At 51.8% G+C, this 13,259-nt stretch overlaps 7 protein-coding genes across 7 annotated transcripts in view; 2 read left to right on the top strand and 5 right to left on the bottom strand.

Annotated features, from left to right (window-relative positions):
* Positions 1 to 1,816: 1,816 nt before the first annotated feature.
* Positions 1,817 to 2,965, top strand: GCG54_00010261 (uncharacterized protein; the record flags this gene model as incomplete). Its single annotated transcript, XM_045410190.1, has 4 exons — positions 1,817 to 1,893; positions 1,959 to 2,578; positions 2,674 to 2,810; positions 2,936 to 2,965. 4 exons carry the CDS (start codon positions 1,817 to 1,819, stop codon positions 2,963 to 2,965), a joined length of 864 nt encoding a protein of 287 aa, XP_045260145.1.
* Positions 2,966 to 3,829: 864 nt separating this feature from the next.
* GCG54_00010260 (N-glycosidase) lies at positions 3,830 to 4,366 on the bottom strand (the record flags this gene model as incomplete). The annotated part of the gene is made up of 1 exon (XM_045410189.1): positions 3,830 to 4,366. The coding sequence occupies one exon, from the start codon at positions 4,364 to 4,366 to the stop codon at positions 3,830 to 3,832; it is 537 nt and encodes a 178-aa protein (XP_045260144.1).
* A 365-nt stretch (positions 4,367 to 4,731) lies between these two features.
* On the bottom strand, positions 4,732 to 5,927 carry GCG54_00010259 (Dehydrogenase aclE; the record flags this gene model as incomplete). Its single annotated transcript, XM_045410188.1, has 2 exons — positions 4,732 to 5,276; positions 5,333 to 5,927. 2 exons carry the CDS (start codon positions 5,925 to 5,927, stop codon positions 4,732 to 4,734), a joined length of 1,140 nt encoding a protein of 379 aa, XP_045260143.1.
* Positions 5,928 to 6,504: 577 nt separating this feature from the next.
* Positions 6,505 to 7,756, bottom strand: GCG54_00010258 (uncharacterized protein; the record flags this gene model as incomplete). The annotated part of the gene is made up of 6 exons (XM_045410187.1): positions 6,505 to 6,797; positions 6,854 to 7,145; positions 7,198 to 7,279; positions 7,332 to 7,552; positions 7,602 to 7,672; positions 7,723 to 7,756. The coding sequence occupies 6 exons, from the start codon at positions 7,754 to 7,756 to the stop codon at positions 6,505 to 6,507; spliced, it is 993 nt and encodes a 330-aa protein (XP_045260142.1).
* Positions 7,757 to 9,092: 1,336 nt separating this feature from the next.
* Positions 9,093 to 10,529, top strand: GCG54_00010256 (Dehydrocurvularin biosynthesis regulator; the record flags this gene model as incomplete). Its single annotated transcript, XM_045410186.1, has 1 exon — positions 9,093 to 10,529. The coding sequence occupies one exon, from the start codon at positions 9,093 to 9,095 to the stop codon at positions 10,527 to 10,529; it is 1,437 nt and encodes a 478-aa protein (XP_045260141.1).
* Positions 10,530 to 10,611: 82 nt separating this feature from the next.
* On the bottom strand, positions 10,612 to 11,355 carry GCG54_00010255 (uncharacterized protein; the record flags this gene model as incomplete). The annotated part of the gene is made up of 1 exon (XM_045410185.1): positions 10,612 to 11,355. The coding sequence occupies one exon, from the start codon at positions 11,353 to 11,355 to the stop codon at positions 10,612 to 10,614; it is 744 nt and encodes a 247-aa protein (XP_045260140.1).
* A 1,057-nt stretch (positions 11,356 to 12,412) lies between these two features.
* The window catches only part of GCG54_00010254 (uncharacterized protein), a gene marked incomplete at both ends in the record, with an annotated part of 1,602 nt that continues 755 nt past the window's right edge, over positions 12,413 to 13,259 (bottom strand). Inside the window, one exon of the mRNA XM_045410184.1 lies at positions 12,413 to 13,259. This exon is cut by the window's right edge and continues 755 nt beyond it. Within this exon, the coding sequence (XP_045260139.1) occupies positions 12,413 to 13,259 (847 nt within the window).

Genomic DNA, 13,259 nt, shown 5'->3' with positions numbered 1-13,259 from the left:
GACACGGCGATGAAAGTGAAATACCTTTTGGGCCCCGCTGCTCCCGGGCGCTGTTCGGCGTTCTCAGCTGTTCGCCCTGTTATCTCAACATCATGCCCTTTCCTTTTTGTTGGTGTTTCTCATTGATCGGCTGAACTTTTTTCTTTCCATCGCCGTTCCAGTTACAAGTCGCCGAAGTTCGCAATGCCAACCTAATTCAAACCAAGATTGATAAAAGAGCAGAGCAGCAGCAGCATCTCCCACGAACAGCCAGCCACATCTTACGAGAGCGATGTATGAAACGTCGCATTACCACGAGCTCTCGGCTCATCTCTCAGACATGTCGACGCGGGACCTGCAGCTCCGCACGATCGAGCTGCTGGAGAAGATTGCGCGCTCGCAGAGGGTTCTCGAGAGGCGCGTCGACGCCGTGGAGAAGATGGTCCTCGCGCACTCGTCACCAATATCATCATCGGAAGGAGAGACGAGTAGTTTCCCGCAATTCAGACGGCTCCCGCCGGAAATCAGGCACCGCATCTGGGAGCTCGCGATACCCGTCAGGGCGCTGCGGTTGCGGCGGGGCCGGGGCGGGTTCATACCGACACTCAGACCGCCCGCCGTCGCGGAGGCGTGCCGCGAGGGGAGGGCCGTCGCGACGGCGCACGGGGCCGGCATGGTCTCCGTCACCGCATGCGGCAAAGGCGAGGCGGAGAGGCGGTGCTGGAGCTGGTTCGACGGGCGACGGGATGTGCTTGAGCTGGAGAGGTGGGCTAGTCTGGAGCGGGACGATCCGAAAGGTGTGAGGGAGCTTGTGGGCAGGGCGAGGCATGTTCTTGTGCCGAGGGCGGACGCGACGTGGTTCAAGAGGTTGTTTGAGGAGGCGGGCGAGTTGAGGAGGGTGAGTCTCAAGTTCGACACGACTGTGGCGAGCCGGTGCGCGTGGGATGCGAATGTGGTGAGGGGGGTGTTTGGCAGCGTTGATACCGTTGCGATTCTGGATTTGGAGGATGCTGAGGATATTGGGAGGTTTAAGGGGGCGTTGGGGGAGCATTGGCGATGTCCTTTCTTTTGCGAATTTGATATTGAGGGGTGGGCGAGGGAGAAGACGGCGACGGCGGTGGGAGAGAGGGGGGAGAAGTGGATGAGGGGGTTGGAGGGGAGTTGGATGAGTGAAGTTGCGAGGGGATGGGTTATGGCGAAGACAAAGACGGGACCAAAAGATAGTATCGATGTCGAAGACGAAGAGGTGAGGAGGGCATTGAGCTGCATGCCTGACGTCAGGCTTGTGAGGGCGTATTTGCTGGCTGATGTCCACGGCTCAAGATGAACAACGTTTTTCAATATCCTCATGCCCCAATTTCGGTGCAAAGCGCCTCTTCTGTTAAGTGTGTCGTCACGACTGATGAAGGTGTTATGGGCCAGTGTACTTCATTGTGGCGCCCTCATCTGAAATATTTCCAAGTCCTAGAAACGTCCGAACACCATGATATGTGTGACAGGCAAGTTCGAAGCTGAGGTCTTGGCAGGACTTAGGCTTTCACAGACTCAGGAACCGATAGATTGAAGCAGTCAGGCAGCCGCATTTCTCTTTCATTTTCTTATACGGGGCCATGGGGAGGTCCTGATCCTTCGCGCAGTCCTACGGCCAGGGTGCCGCGGAGCCTCCGCCACCAAAACGCCGGGTTGGCGATTCAAGTCCTATGCATCTGATTGAGCGTGGTGGAATTCAGTAAAAAAGACAGTCGCGTCCCATTTCCTAATCTCTGATTCGAATATAACAACTTAGTTGGCAGCTTGGATCACCGTGCACATTTCCAAATCAATTTCTGACGCAAGTATGGAACGCGGGTCAGCTTCGGAGACCAACTCCGTCAAGACGAGCATCCCATCCAAAGCTCCATCTCTGAGCTCATGGTATGTGACTTCCTACGATTGATCCATGGAAAAGCAAGGCATCTCATGAATGATAGTACTTCCAGCTCAAAAGAACCCCATGATCAAACCCCCAACCCTCCACCGACACCACGACCCGAAATCGCTCCCAACGGCGAAGTCATCCTCCTCGTCGGCCCAAACTCCCACCCCATCCGCGTCCACGCCCTCATCCTCGTCGATGCCTCCCCCGTATTCAAGTGCCTCTTGCAACCCACATCTTCAACTTACACCGAGTCCGCCGCCGTGCTCTTCGCGACGCCCGACTCACCAGCGCACGTCACTCTCCCGGAAGACGACCCCCAGGCGATTGAGACGATATGCCGCGTGCTGCACAGCCGCATCGACGACGCCGTGTGCGACTTGTCTGACGACGAGGTGCTGAGGGTGGCTGTTGCGGCGGATAAATACGACTGCACCGCAGCGATGGGCCTTGCGGTGCGGCACTGGTTGAGGGCGGATAAGTTGGAGGCGATCAAGAACGCGGCGAGGGATGGGTGTATCGGGTTCCGAAGGGGCGATATGTTGTTGGCTGCGTATTGGTTCAAATGCGAGGCGGTGTTTGAGGAGCTCACGAGGTTGTTGGTCGTGAGTACGGTGGGAGGGTTTGAGGGGCTGGTTGATGGGCGGGATGGCCCTGAGGAGGTTCTTGCTTGGAGACTTGCGTGTGAGTTCTCTGGTGTCTTATCTCCTCCTTTGACTGTCAACAACTTTGAGATGGGGGCCCATTGCGATCGACTGACAACTCATGTCCAAACCCAGACGCCCTCGAAAGACATAGGAACAACCTTCGCCTCTCCCTTTGGACCGCCATCAATGAACGCATATACGAGCCGGTATCCCTTCCCTGGAACATCCGCCCACGTCTTCAATACAAACGCAACTGGTTCGGCTCACGAGTCTATGTCCCGCCGCTGCCAGGAACCCCCGACCTGCAATATATCTGCCAGCGGCTACAGGCGTTGGACCGCAAGACCTTCGCGACCGGGTTCAAATACATGTCCATCAATGACGCTCTGTGTAGGGCGGTGGGGATCTTGCCGTCGGCGTTTGAGTCGATCAGCGGGCTGCGGAAGATGTACAACCCAGATGCCGCGGGCGGGTGCCATGGCGATTTGCCGTGGTATAAGCAGGATATGCGGACAAAATTGAATAAATGGAAGAGGGAGTCATTAACGGGGCTGTGTTTGGATTGTGTACATGAGCAGATGCGGTGTGAGAATGAGCAACATGGAGAGACAGGGGCGAGGGAGGAGGCAGACGGGAGAAGGGCTTGGGAGGAGATGTGTGAGACGGGCAAGTTTGAGGGGACCCATTGGTGGCAAGGATGATGCTATTGCTTTAGAAGATTCTGAGCAGAGAAATTGCTAGGTTTTATCAGCTGCTAGACTATTGCGATGTATATTCTCTGTCGGTTTCAGGCTCTAGATTGTGTTCTTAGTCCCGCGTAGTAGTTCTAAATGACAAGATGTATGAGGCTTGGAAAGGAGCCAGACATGAAATAATAACATGAGTCAGAGATGATAACCAGTTATGAGGAGCGCATAAGTCTCTGTTCTCGGGTTGAAATTATCGCTTTAACGAAGGAGTTTTGCTATTCGGGCGGATACTCCTAACTACAACGACGCCGATAACGACGACGATAAAGAAGACAATACGGACAGGGAGAGGGATAAGAATAAGGACGACAGGGAAGATAGGGAAGATAGGAACAGTATGGATAATGAAGTGAGTAGTACAATCGAATAGACCATTAGACTTCATATAACAGTTATCCGCCCCAATAGCAAGATTCTAACGAAGATTGTCAAATAATTGAAGGATTTCAGCCAATGCATGCGTAAATTCCGATACCATCACTAGGTTTGTAGAATGCGCCCATCAGACTTTCTGTCATCATGACCCTTCCTACTGTGAGTCACACTTTGGTCCACTCGGGATCACCTTCCTCCTCCTCCTCTCTCAACTGCGCCCTAACCTCCATCAACACCTTTCCGAGCAAATTCAGACCCCATCGACTCCGATCCGATGCCGGTGCCTTCTCAGGACTGTACCCGATACCCCAGATGCGATCCATCGGGCTCGCCTCCACCAGCTCACGCTCACCCGTCGCCAGCAACTTCTGCTTGAGCTCGGGACTGCTTCGAAACTTGAGTAGACTTCCCTCCCGAACGATTCGCTCGCGGTTCTCGTTCCAAATAGTCTCGTCGAAGCCGGAAACTTTGCGTCCCAACGCCTTGACCTTTCTAGGATGATCCGCTTTGAGAATTGAGAGAGCGACTTTTGGATCATTGAATAGCATGGCTTTTCCGTGCATCATGTAATGTTCTGCTGTTTTGAAAGTGATTGATGAAGAGTCGGGGGATTCCAAGGTGAAGGGGTGGTCCATCCACCATTGTGAAAGATAGCCTTCATGGCCGGTTTCCCGCCAGAAATAGATTGGTTTAGTCTCCATGATGGCTCTGAACGGCAATTTGAAACGGTTCATACGTGTTTGTTTTACTTAGACGAGAGAAATTCCAGCAGGAAATTGATCACCCTTTATGGTGTTCATGCTGACTGCCTAGCCACAGCTAGCGCCGCCGCCGAGTGAGTCAGATGCGCTGAGGCGTCGACAGGCGTCAGCCGAACACTGAAACTGGTTCGGCCAATTCACATATTTTGCTGCTATTCCGCGTGAATATTGTGAAAAGTGAGCGGTGTCATCAAGCATTTGGTTCGCCAAATGCGTCGAGACGTACCCGGTTCGTGACTTTTAGCTTGAGAACGTGAGAGTATTCATCAATTTTCAACTCTGTTGTGAAAAAAAAAGACCGGGCCCTAATTAGACAGCGGGAAGATTTCCTCAAGCTGTTGGTGCCTCTTCAACGCATCCTCAAAAGTTGCGATATCCTTAGGTTCACCCTGTGCATGCGCCTCATATACTGCGCCGATGCTCCTTGATGGAAAAGGCAACTCGGACTCCCAATCGCCCCAGCCCCAGGTCACCTCCTCAACCTCATCCTTTTCAAAGTCGTGCACCTCGATCCGTATATCTTTGGGGTCCGCGAATGCCTGCAGCGCGGTGCTCACATTCGAGGTCAACTTGATCTCGCCGTTTTCGCCGTTGATGGTCCAGACAAGGGGTGCATCGCCCTTGAAAGCTTGACCTTTGCGGTATCTGAGATGCAGTGTCGCCCCTTCGGAGACGATGTCTGATGCTGGAAGGGTGCCGGCGGCGATGACGAGATCGGGAACATTGGACTTGACCGTCTCGACAATTTCTCCCGTCTTAGCGTCCTTGATCTTGACGTCAGGACGCTGGATCTGAAGGTGGGATTTGAAGTTTGATGCATCTCCCAAGACGTGCTGGATCTGGTCAAACACTGTGACAACTGTCAGCAACTGTATTCCGGGATAGGCAGTTTCATGGGGAACTTACAGTGACCAAAGCCAATGGTGAAGATGTTCCCTCCGATGCTCTTGTCGGTGAAATATTTCAAGTCAATTGGCACAACAGCGCGGTCGATCAACCCCCCTGCTGCCCTCACCTCACTGCTCAAGACCTTGCCGATGCGTCCCCCCCGCAAGAGCTCGCCGATCTTGTGATACAAAGGGACTGTTCGACCTTGAATGCCAACCAGGGTCTTGCCGCCGGCATTCTTAGCAGCATCGGCGAGTACCTTAGCATGCTTCGCATCCTGTGCAAGTGGCCATTCAATGTAGACGTCCTTGCCGGCCTTGACGCTGGGAAGCCCCGTGTCGTGGTGCAAGTCGACTCGCACTGAGACGACGACGAGGTCAACATTTGGGTCGGCAGCCAGGTCCTCCGGGTTGCCGTACGCTTTTGTCTCCGAGGGCAGATCGTATGCTTTGATTGCACGGTTGGCGGCATCTACGGAAGAGTTGAGAAGGGCTGTGATTTGGTACTTGGAGCGACCGAGAGGGGAGAGGAGGTATGGGAGATGGGCGCGAGAAGCCCATGCGGTTTTGGCGCTGGCGGAGAGGCCGATGATGCCGACGCGAATTGGTGCCATTTTCAGAGCTGCGATAGATGAGTTTTGAGTCTATGGTGTGAGATCTTGGCATGAAATTGAGGTCGAGCATCAAGCAGTGCTCTTATTTATAAACACTGATCTCTGCATGCCTGCATGGCGAAACGGTGTACTAGCGATGATGTGATGTGCTGGATTTGTAATAAGCTACACGGGCAGTTGAGGGGCTGGAACGCGGAGCCGGTCGCGCATTTGGTGTAAATCACATAACGTTTGCCCAAGCCTACAAAATCTGCCTTTAGTAAGCCGTTGCTCGCCATTATTGGCTGGGTCGGAATGGGATGAGCCTAATGATCCAAATATACAAAACTTGCCAGATTTGGATTCTTAGCTTGTTTATGGTGAACGTTCTGAGCTCAGACAAAGATGTTCGTAAATGGACCTTGATCGAGTGGATTTGTAAGACTACCGGAGCGGACAAAGACGCAATGTCCGAGGATCGGACAGCATACAAACATGCGAAAGTATTATGACTGAGTATCTATTGACAAGACTGATGAAAAAGCCAGGCGAGGTGCAGGAAATCAGACCTCACCTAGTGACCAGATATTGAAAAATTTCAATACTCATCGAAGACGACGTCCTCTCCAGCTTCGATCGACTTCCAGGCCTGAGACAGAAACTCCTCAGGTTGAGTGAACTTGAAGTCGGGCAGAAGTTGGTTCCACTCAGAAGAGGTCTTGAAGCATCCGGCCGAAAAGCCGAGCAAGATACCAGAAAGAAGGCTGGCAGCGACGGCCTTCCGAGTTTCCGGAGGGATTGAAGGGTGCTTCACTTCAAGCGTCCACGAAGATGTAACTTTGCCAGCCTCAAGGTCCTCCTTCTTCAACTTCTCGACAGCAAATGACTTGCCTGATCACGGAATGAATATGAAAGTCACCAAAGAGTCTGATAGGACAAAAACTTACCGCGGGTCTTCTCACCGAGTGCGATCAGTTGTTCCATGGTGATCTCGGCACCCTTGATGCCACCTACAAGAGGCCACTCTCCCCCATATTCCACAGCCAAAGCGACGACTCTGGCAAGGTCCTGAGCTGTGGTGAAGGTCAGGGGAACATCTTCGCCTCCGTCGACCACTAGTGCGCGACACTGATTGAAGTCGACTGGAGTCTCCAGTTGAGTGACATGCTTGGAAGAGCTGAACGGGTAGGTCAGGTAGTTCGTGAACAAGCCTGGCTGGAAAAGGCTGTATTCAAGAACCTGATGTCGTGTCAGCCAAGATCCTGTAGCCGATATGTGGGACGGATCGGACCTTCTTCTCCTTGTTTACCTCCGCGAGGTAGTCGCGAGTTACTTGCTTGAAAGAATACCAGAACAAGTGATCGAACTTGGACCTGGAGAACAATATCGTAAGAACACATTCAACTAGAGTGGCTGAGAACTTACGTAGCCCACTCGCTGGGAGCAAAGCGCTTAACTCCAGCTTGGATGCAAGCATCAATCAAGTTCTTTTGCGTGTCACTCTGAGAGGAATTCGTCGGATCCGCTGGACCAGAGACGAAGGAAAGCACCGTCTCTACGCCGTCAAGAATCTTGGTCAGATGAGCAACCTCATAGTCTGTCTTGACCCATTGAACTCCCGGGGCGAGCTTTTGGACGGGTGCATCCTAGAAAATATAAGTGACATGGAACTTTTGGGCGACAAAAAGATCCAACCTTTCTTGAAAGGAGAATGATCTCATGCTTTCCTCTGGCCACTAAGGCATCATGGACCTCTGATCCAACGTCTGGTATTCATGTGTCAGCCTATTCAGCCTGAGATGACTCGACAACATACTGCTAGAGCCGCCAACGATTGCAATCTTGACCATTTTGACTTTTTGGCTTTGGTTTCGTTTGTGAAAGTGGGTACCTGGGATTTTGGGCTTCGGCTGATGTTGATTGTCCTCCGGTTGAAGAAATGGAGCGAATTGGCCTGTATTTATACACAGGCTCGCGAATCCTTTCTATGGTGCTGCCGGACGCAAGAGATCACTGCTTCCGCCGATGATACGGTCGCCATCCCGTTGACTAATATGCCGATGGCCGCTTCCCCGGAGCTCCAATGTGGCCCCGCTGCGGGCGATATTCCCGGGGCTTAATCCCACCGCCGAAATACCGGCGGAACGGCCCCGGTCTAGGACTTGATGACTAATTCTGACATGCATTAGGCAGACAAAGGACTACTCAGGCCATGGTGTCTCCTCGTCTCCATGGATTGTCGCGTCGATACTATCCATCTCGATCCTCATACCGGAATCACCGACTACTTGGAAAATGGAGCAAAGTACCGTGCTACGGCGACCCTCCTCGTTGGCCGAATCTACCGGCCCAACTCCGAAGCGCCGGAAATTGCGGAAGGGCACTCAAAGCTGCTGGGACTGCAAGCGGCGCAAGGCCCGATGCACCTTCTCCGCCGATACGCCGGAGACTTGTGATAGTTGCAAGCGCCGTGGAGTCGACTGCCTCAGTCAGGAGGTCACAGACCAGCCCCCTCCACCTGGAAGCAACAAGCATATCGTGGACAGGCTGGGTCATGTCGAAGCCCTAGTGACTCAGCTACTCAAAGCTGCTGCTCGCCAAGATGGCCATCTAGGTCCAAGTCCGAAAAGCCTTGCAGCAGAATTACACCAATGGAGCAACAGAAACGGGTCAGACAGTGAGGAATCACTGGTTGAACCTCCTGGTATCGAAACCTCCACACCGCTTTCACAGCCCGTCTCACAAGTGGGTTGTCCGGATATACCTCAATACTACGTAGCCATGTTGACAGGAATTTAGTTAATTTCTCAAGAGAACCCATGCAACAGAGTTCCATATCAACCAGCCACAAACCAGAGCGAAGACGTCACGGGGAATGAGCACCCAGTGTTGCACGGTGCCTTATCGCAACGTCTTTTGGCTGCTTGGCCCTGCAAAAGTGATATGGATGTTCTTCTTGGTATGCCTGTAGAGACATCTCAGGTCATCCGCGCAGTCACATGCGCCAGAGCAGACTCAAATGGCTCAACCATTCCGTCGCTGAAAGTCTTACTGCAACTACCGCCAGAGGGATGCCATCCTACACTTGTGGCACGCAAACTCTTGGTACTAGCAACTTTCCTTCAAGGAATTCCGGAGTCTTCTTCAAATCAACTAGACAGCCTTAGCACTCCCTACCAAGCGATCATGTTTCGGGCGGTGTCAACGGCTCACGATCTGGTCACTAGTAACGACGAGTTAGTTGCCTCCCTCGAAGGAATCGAGTGTATTCTTCTTGAAGCTCTCTTCAAAAACTACACGGGCGATCTTCGTCAGTCTTGGCTGGCCGCCCGCAGAGCCGTGACAATCGCGCAAATGCTCGGTCTCGATCGTTGCATTGCGCCCTTGTCCTTGTCTGGATTCTCTGTCGACTCGGACGATATGTGGTTTCGAATCGTCCAGTTTGACCGTTACATCGCTCTGATGCTTGGTCTGCCACAAAGCTCAGTCCAGAATACCTTTGCTACTCCCCAGGCTCTCGAAAGATGCTCGCCCCTTGAACGAATGCTACGCCTGTGCTGTGTAGCATGCGGACGGTTATTGCAGCGAAGCGCCTCCGAACTACATGATGCCAGTCTCACTCAAGAAGTAGACAAGTTGTTGCAAGATGCTTCTGCCGCGATGCCGCCTCAGTTCTGGGTATCACCGAACTTGATCTCGTGCACTAGCCAGTCGGACAAGGTTCGCGAAATTCTGCGCTTCAACAACCATTTCATGTACTACCATATTCTCTTGCAACTACATCTGCCTCATATGTTCGGTTCGACGACCCAGAAAGAGAACTGCCATAACAAAATGGTCGCCGTTACAGCAAGTCGCGAGATTCTCTCCAGATACGTGTCTTTTCGCGCGTCTCAGACAACGCGCTACTACTGCCGAGGCATAGACCTAGTCACCTTCATACCCTGCACAACCCTACTACTGGCCTATCTAAACGGTGGCAGCCGCTGCGCAGTAGCCCAAGACGCTTCCTCCTTTACGGCACATCAACGGCTGAGTGATCGAGGGCTTTTAGAGCAAACCCTGGCGATCATGCAAGGTGTTGTTGATATAAACGACGATGCAATTGCTAAGCGGGTGACTACCTTACTTCGGTATCTCCTGGCTATTGATGAAGATGCCATGTCGGGAGGAAGGTACACCGTTGTGTTCTCACCAGAAATACGAAAGCGTGGGGAAGACTTCGGAAGCCATGCGGCTTTGACGCATAGCAACACCGTTTTGGAAATTTGTTTGCCTCATCTGCCGACCATAAAGATCCAAAACGAAACCCCCAACACACCAATACCACAGAAAGCTGATCCCGACCGAGAGAAAACGGGCGATTGTCAACATGAAGACCTAGGACATGGATGTGGATGTGACCGAAGGCCAAAGGATTGGGGTGACCCAAATGTGGTACAGGTCATGCCGGTGACTGTTGAAGGCCCGTCCCACGGCCTTGACAGAGTTGACATCGATGAATCGGGATTGCCGAGATATCATTCAGCCGAGGTTGACTGGAACTTTGAAAACCTTGATTTTGCGTTTCTGGACAGCTTCATTGAGGGGGCGTTGGAACTCAACACAAGTCACAATCGCTAGCTATTACATATTTCAATAGAGAAACATGGCCAGTGTATACCGAGACTTCTCATCCTCCGATTGATCCGAGATCCTAGAAGATCTATGAGGCTATATCACAGAAGGCCTCAATCTCCGCCAACGATTTCACCTGTGGCGACAGCCCCTCCAAAGAGGTTTCTGCCTGCTCGTTGTAATGAATGGAAAAGATACCTGCTTCCCTCGCTGGCACCGTATCGCGGACTGGGTTATCTCCGATGTAAACCATGTCCGAAGGTTGGATGCCCAGGTGCTCCAAAACTCTTAGGAATAGACCCTCAGTCTTGGAAACTCGGAAGAAGTTGGTGGTGGCTAGGAAGTCGACATATCCCGCCAATCTGAGCTGTTTCACCGTCCTTTCTTGTGCATCTTGTGGCCCCTCAGTAATCACAGCCACCTTCTTGCCCTTCTCTTTCAAAGTTGCGAAAAGGCTCAAAGCACCGTCTTTGAGTTGCAATGAGTGTGTCAAAGCATCTTCGTATATCTCAAGGAGCCGATCAACCAACTCAACGTCCTGAGCGATCGAAAAGCGCTCTAATAAGGTCGTGAAACGCTCTCGTCTGTACTCAAATGAGGTCTTGCCATCTGAGAAGGCATTCAGAGTTTTGTCGCGAAGAATATTCGAGTATTCCTCCTTCAAGGCGTCCGTAGGGAGTCCATGCTGTTCAGATATTGCCTCAAGTGTCTTCGCGGTTGCGGCCGAAGACGCGCGTCGGAATTCGTGTAAAGTATCATCAAGGTCAAAACCGAACCACGTTTTGTCTGCTAGAATCGCTTGTATCGACTGAGGACTGTTAGGCTGTGCCATGTCTGCTTCGTCAAAGTCTATCGAAGAGTGTGTTAGGATGCTTCAATCTGTTCTTGGAGCGATGAAGGAACTAAAAATGTCGGAACTCTAAATTTGTAATTTCAATTCTGAGTTTTCGGAAGCCGCCGATTTCCGCCGGTGGTTGTGGAGTATATGGCTCAGCTCTGCGCATACCTCGTAACTGAGATGGCGTCATGAACCTGATTGTCAGAACATTCGGGTGATGTTCAAATGACTTGAGGTTGTCGCCGCCTCAGTATTTTATGCGACTAAAAGGACCAAGCAAACAGCTGTTTGGAGCCTTGATAATATATACAAGACCCAGTATTTACGGTTGTCTCCCACAGAGAAAAACTTAGACGAGGGCAATAACGGTCCACGGAGCACGAAGTAATGGAGGTCTGAGACAACATAGTCACGGGGAAACAAGGAAAATTAGGCTGTATGTCTGAGTAATCAATTCAGTCGTCATAACTGAAGAAAATGCAACCAGCCATCTGAACCCCAAGCGTTGCTGATGATGAATGATAAGTTCCGGGTCAAACGGTGACCACCAGGTCTTCGTACATGATTCTGGCTAAACGAGAAATTTTATAAACACAGCTTTCAGCTTGAGCCTCTTCGCCCCCTTTCTATCTGTTAATATATGCCTTTGTGACAGAGCATACTGGAACTATGAGGTATTCCCTTTGATTCCCAATAACAGCAAGACGTCAGGCCTTTCCTTTGGCAAACGTCGACTTACTCACCTCTACTATTGTTCGCAGCTCAGGGGGCATCTTTTCTAACACCCGGCGATGAAATTTACCTGCAAATATCGGAGAGCTCCTTTTCAATTGGGAGATCATCCCGCAGTAGGCTGCAAGAACAAGCAACATACCCTCGATCCTGGCATCATGGAAAGGATTCCAGGCACCTTTCTCCCCAAGCAGCTCGATGATGGGCAAGAAACCAAATAATGACCGTTCATGGAAGTCTTGGGTTCCTCCCCTGATATCATCAAATTCATCATCCCCGTATTCAACGTCGTCGGCTCTGATCCGGTTGAAGAGACAGATCAGAGGGGAGAATGGCTGGCGAGAGATGTTGGCCTTGCGCCTGCGTTTAGAAGCCAGCGTACTCGCTGGAGCATCTTGTCTTCGGAGCCACGAAACATGTTGCTAAGTGTGAAGCACAATGCCATTGTACCAAAGGAGCAACGGACTTCAGTGGGATATGTGTCTTGATGAAGGCAGAGGCTCTTTTCCGCCGCGGTATATAAATAACGCAAGTGCCGAGTCGCGTCGAGTCCTTGGTGAGGATCCAGCTCCATGATCTTGAACAGCTCATGTTTGAAATGGTCCAATGCTTCTTCTTTGAAGTCTGGAATTTGACAGGCGTAGAAGAAAGCGTTTTGGATCTCTGATAGCCTGTGGTCGTGCCCTTGCAAAGTGAACGGCGAGTCAACGCGCCAGGTCAAATGGACAAGTTCCGGAAGGAAATCCTGAAAATTGTCCATCAGGAGTTGTAAGTGTGCGGAACGCAGATTGCTGCTCTTGCGCGAGAATATTTTGACATATTTCGACTCATCAAATCCGATTTGTCGGGATGTGCCGTTGCTGAAGCTTTCCACCATAACCTTCAACCAGGTGTTTTTTGATGCATCATCACCAGGTCCTTGGACCCAGCAAGTACGGTTCATCGCCAGTCGCTTGGCTGCCTCATATTTCCGCCATAGGAGAGCCCAGTGTAGAGCCGTGATCGGGCCATCGTAGCACATCTCAATGATCACTCGCTCTCCCCACTTTGCTAGAGTTTTGGGACGGTATCCCAAATGGACGTCTGCTCCCAACTTCACTGCGTGCGTGATGGTGGACACACTTGGCGCCATAACGGCGTAGTGAACTGGCCCGGCCACCCCCCCC

The sequence above is a fragment of the Colletotrichum gloeosporioides genome (assembly GCF_011800055.1).
Source record: "Colletotrichum gloeosporioides strain Lc1 chromosome Unknown consensus_71, whole genome shotgun sequence".
In the NCBI taxonomy this organism is placed as follows: domain Eukaryota; kingdom Fungi; phylum Ascomycota; class Sordariomycetes; order Glomerellales; family Glomerellaceae; genus Colletotrichum; species Colletotrichum gloeosporioides.
The sequence above is the reverse complement of the archived record's forward strand: the minus strand, read 5'-3'. Positions and strand labels throughout refer to the sequence as shown.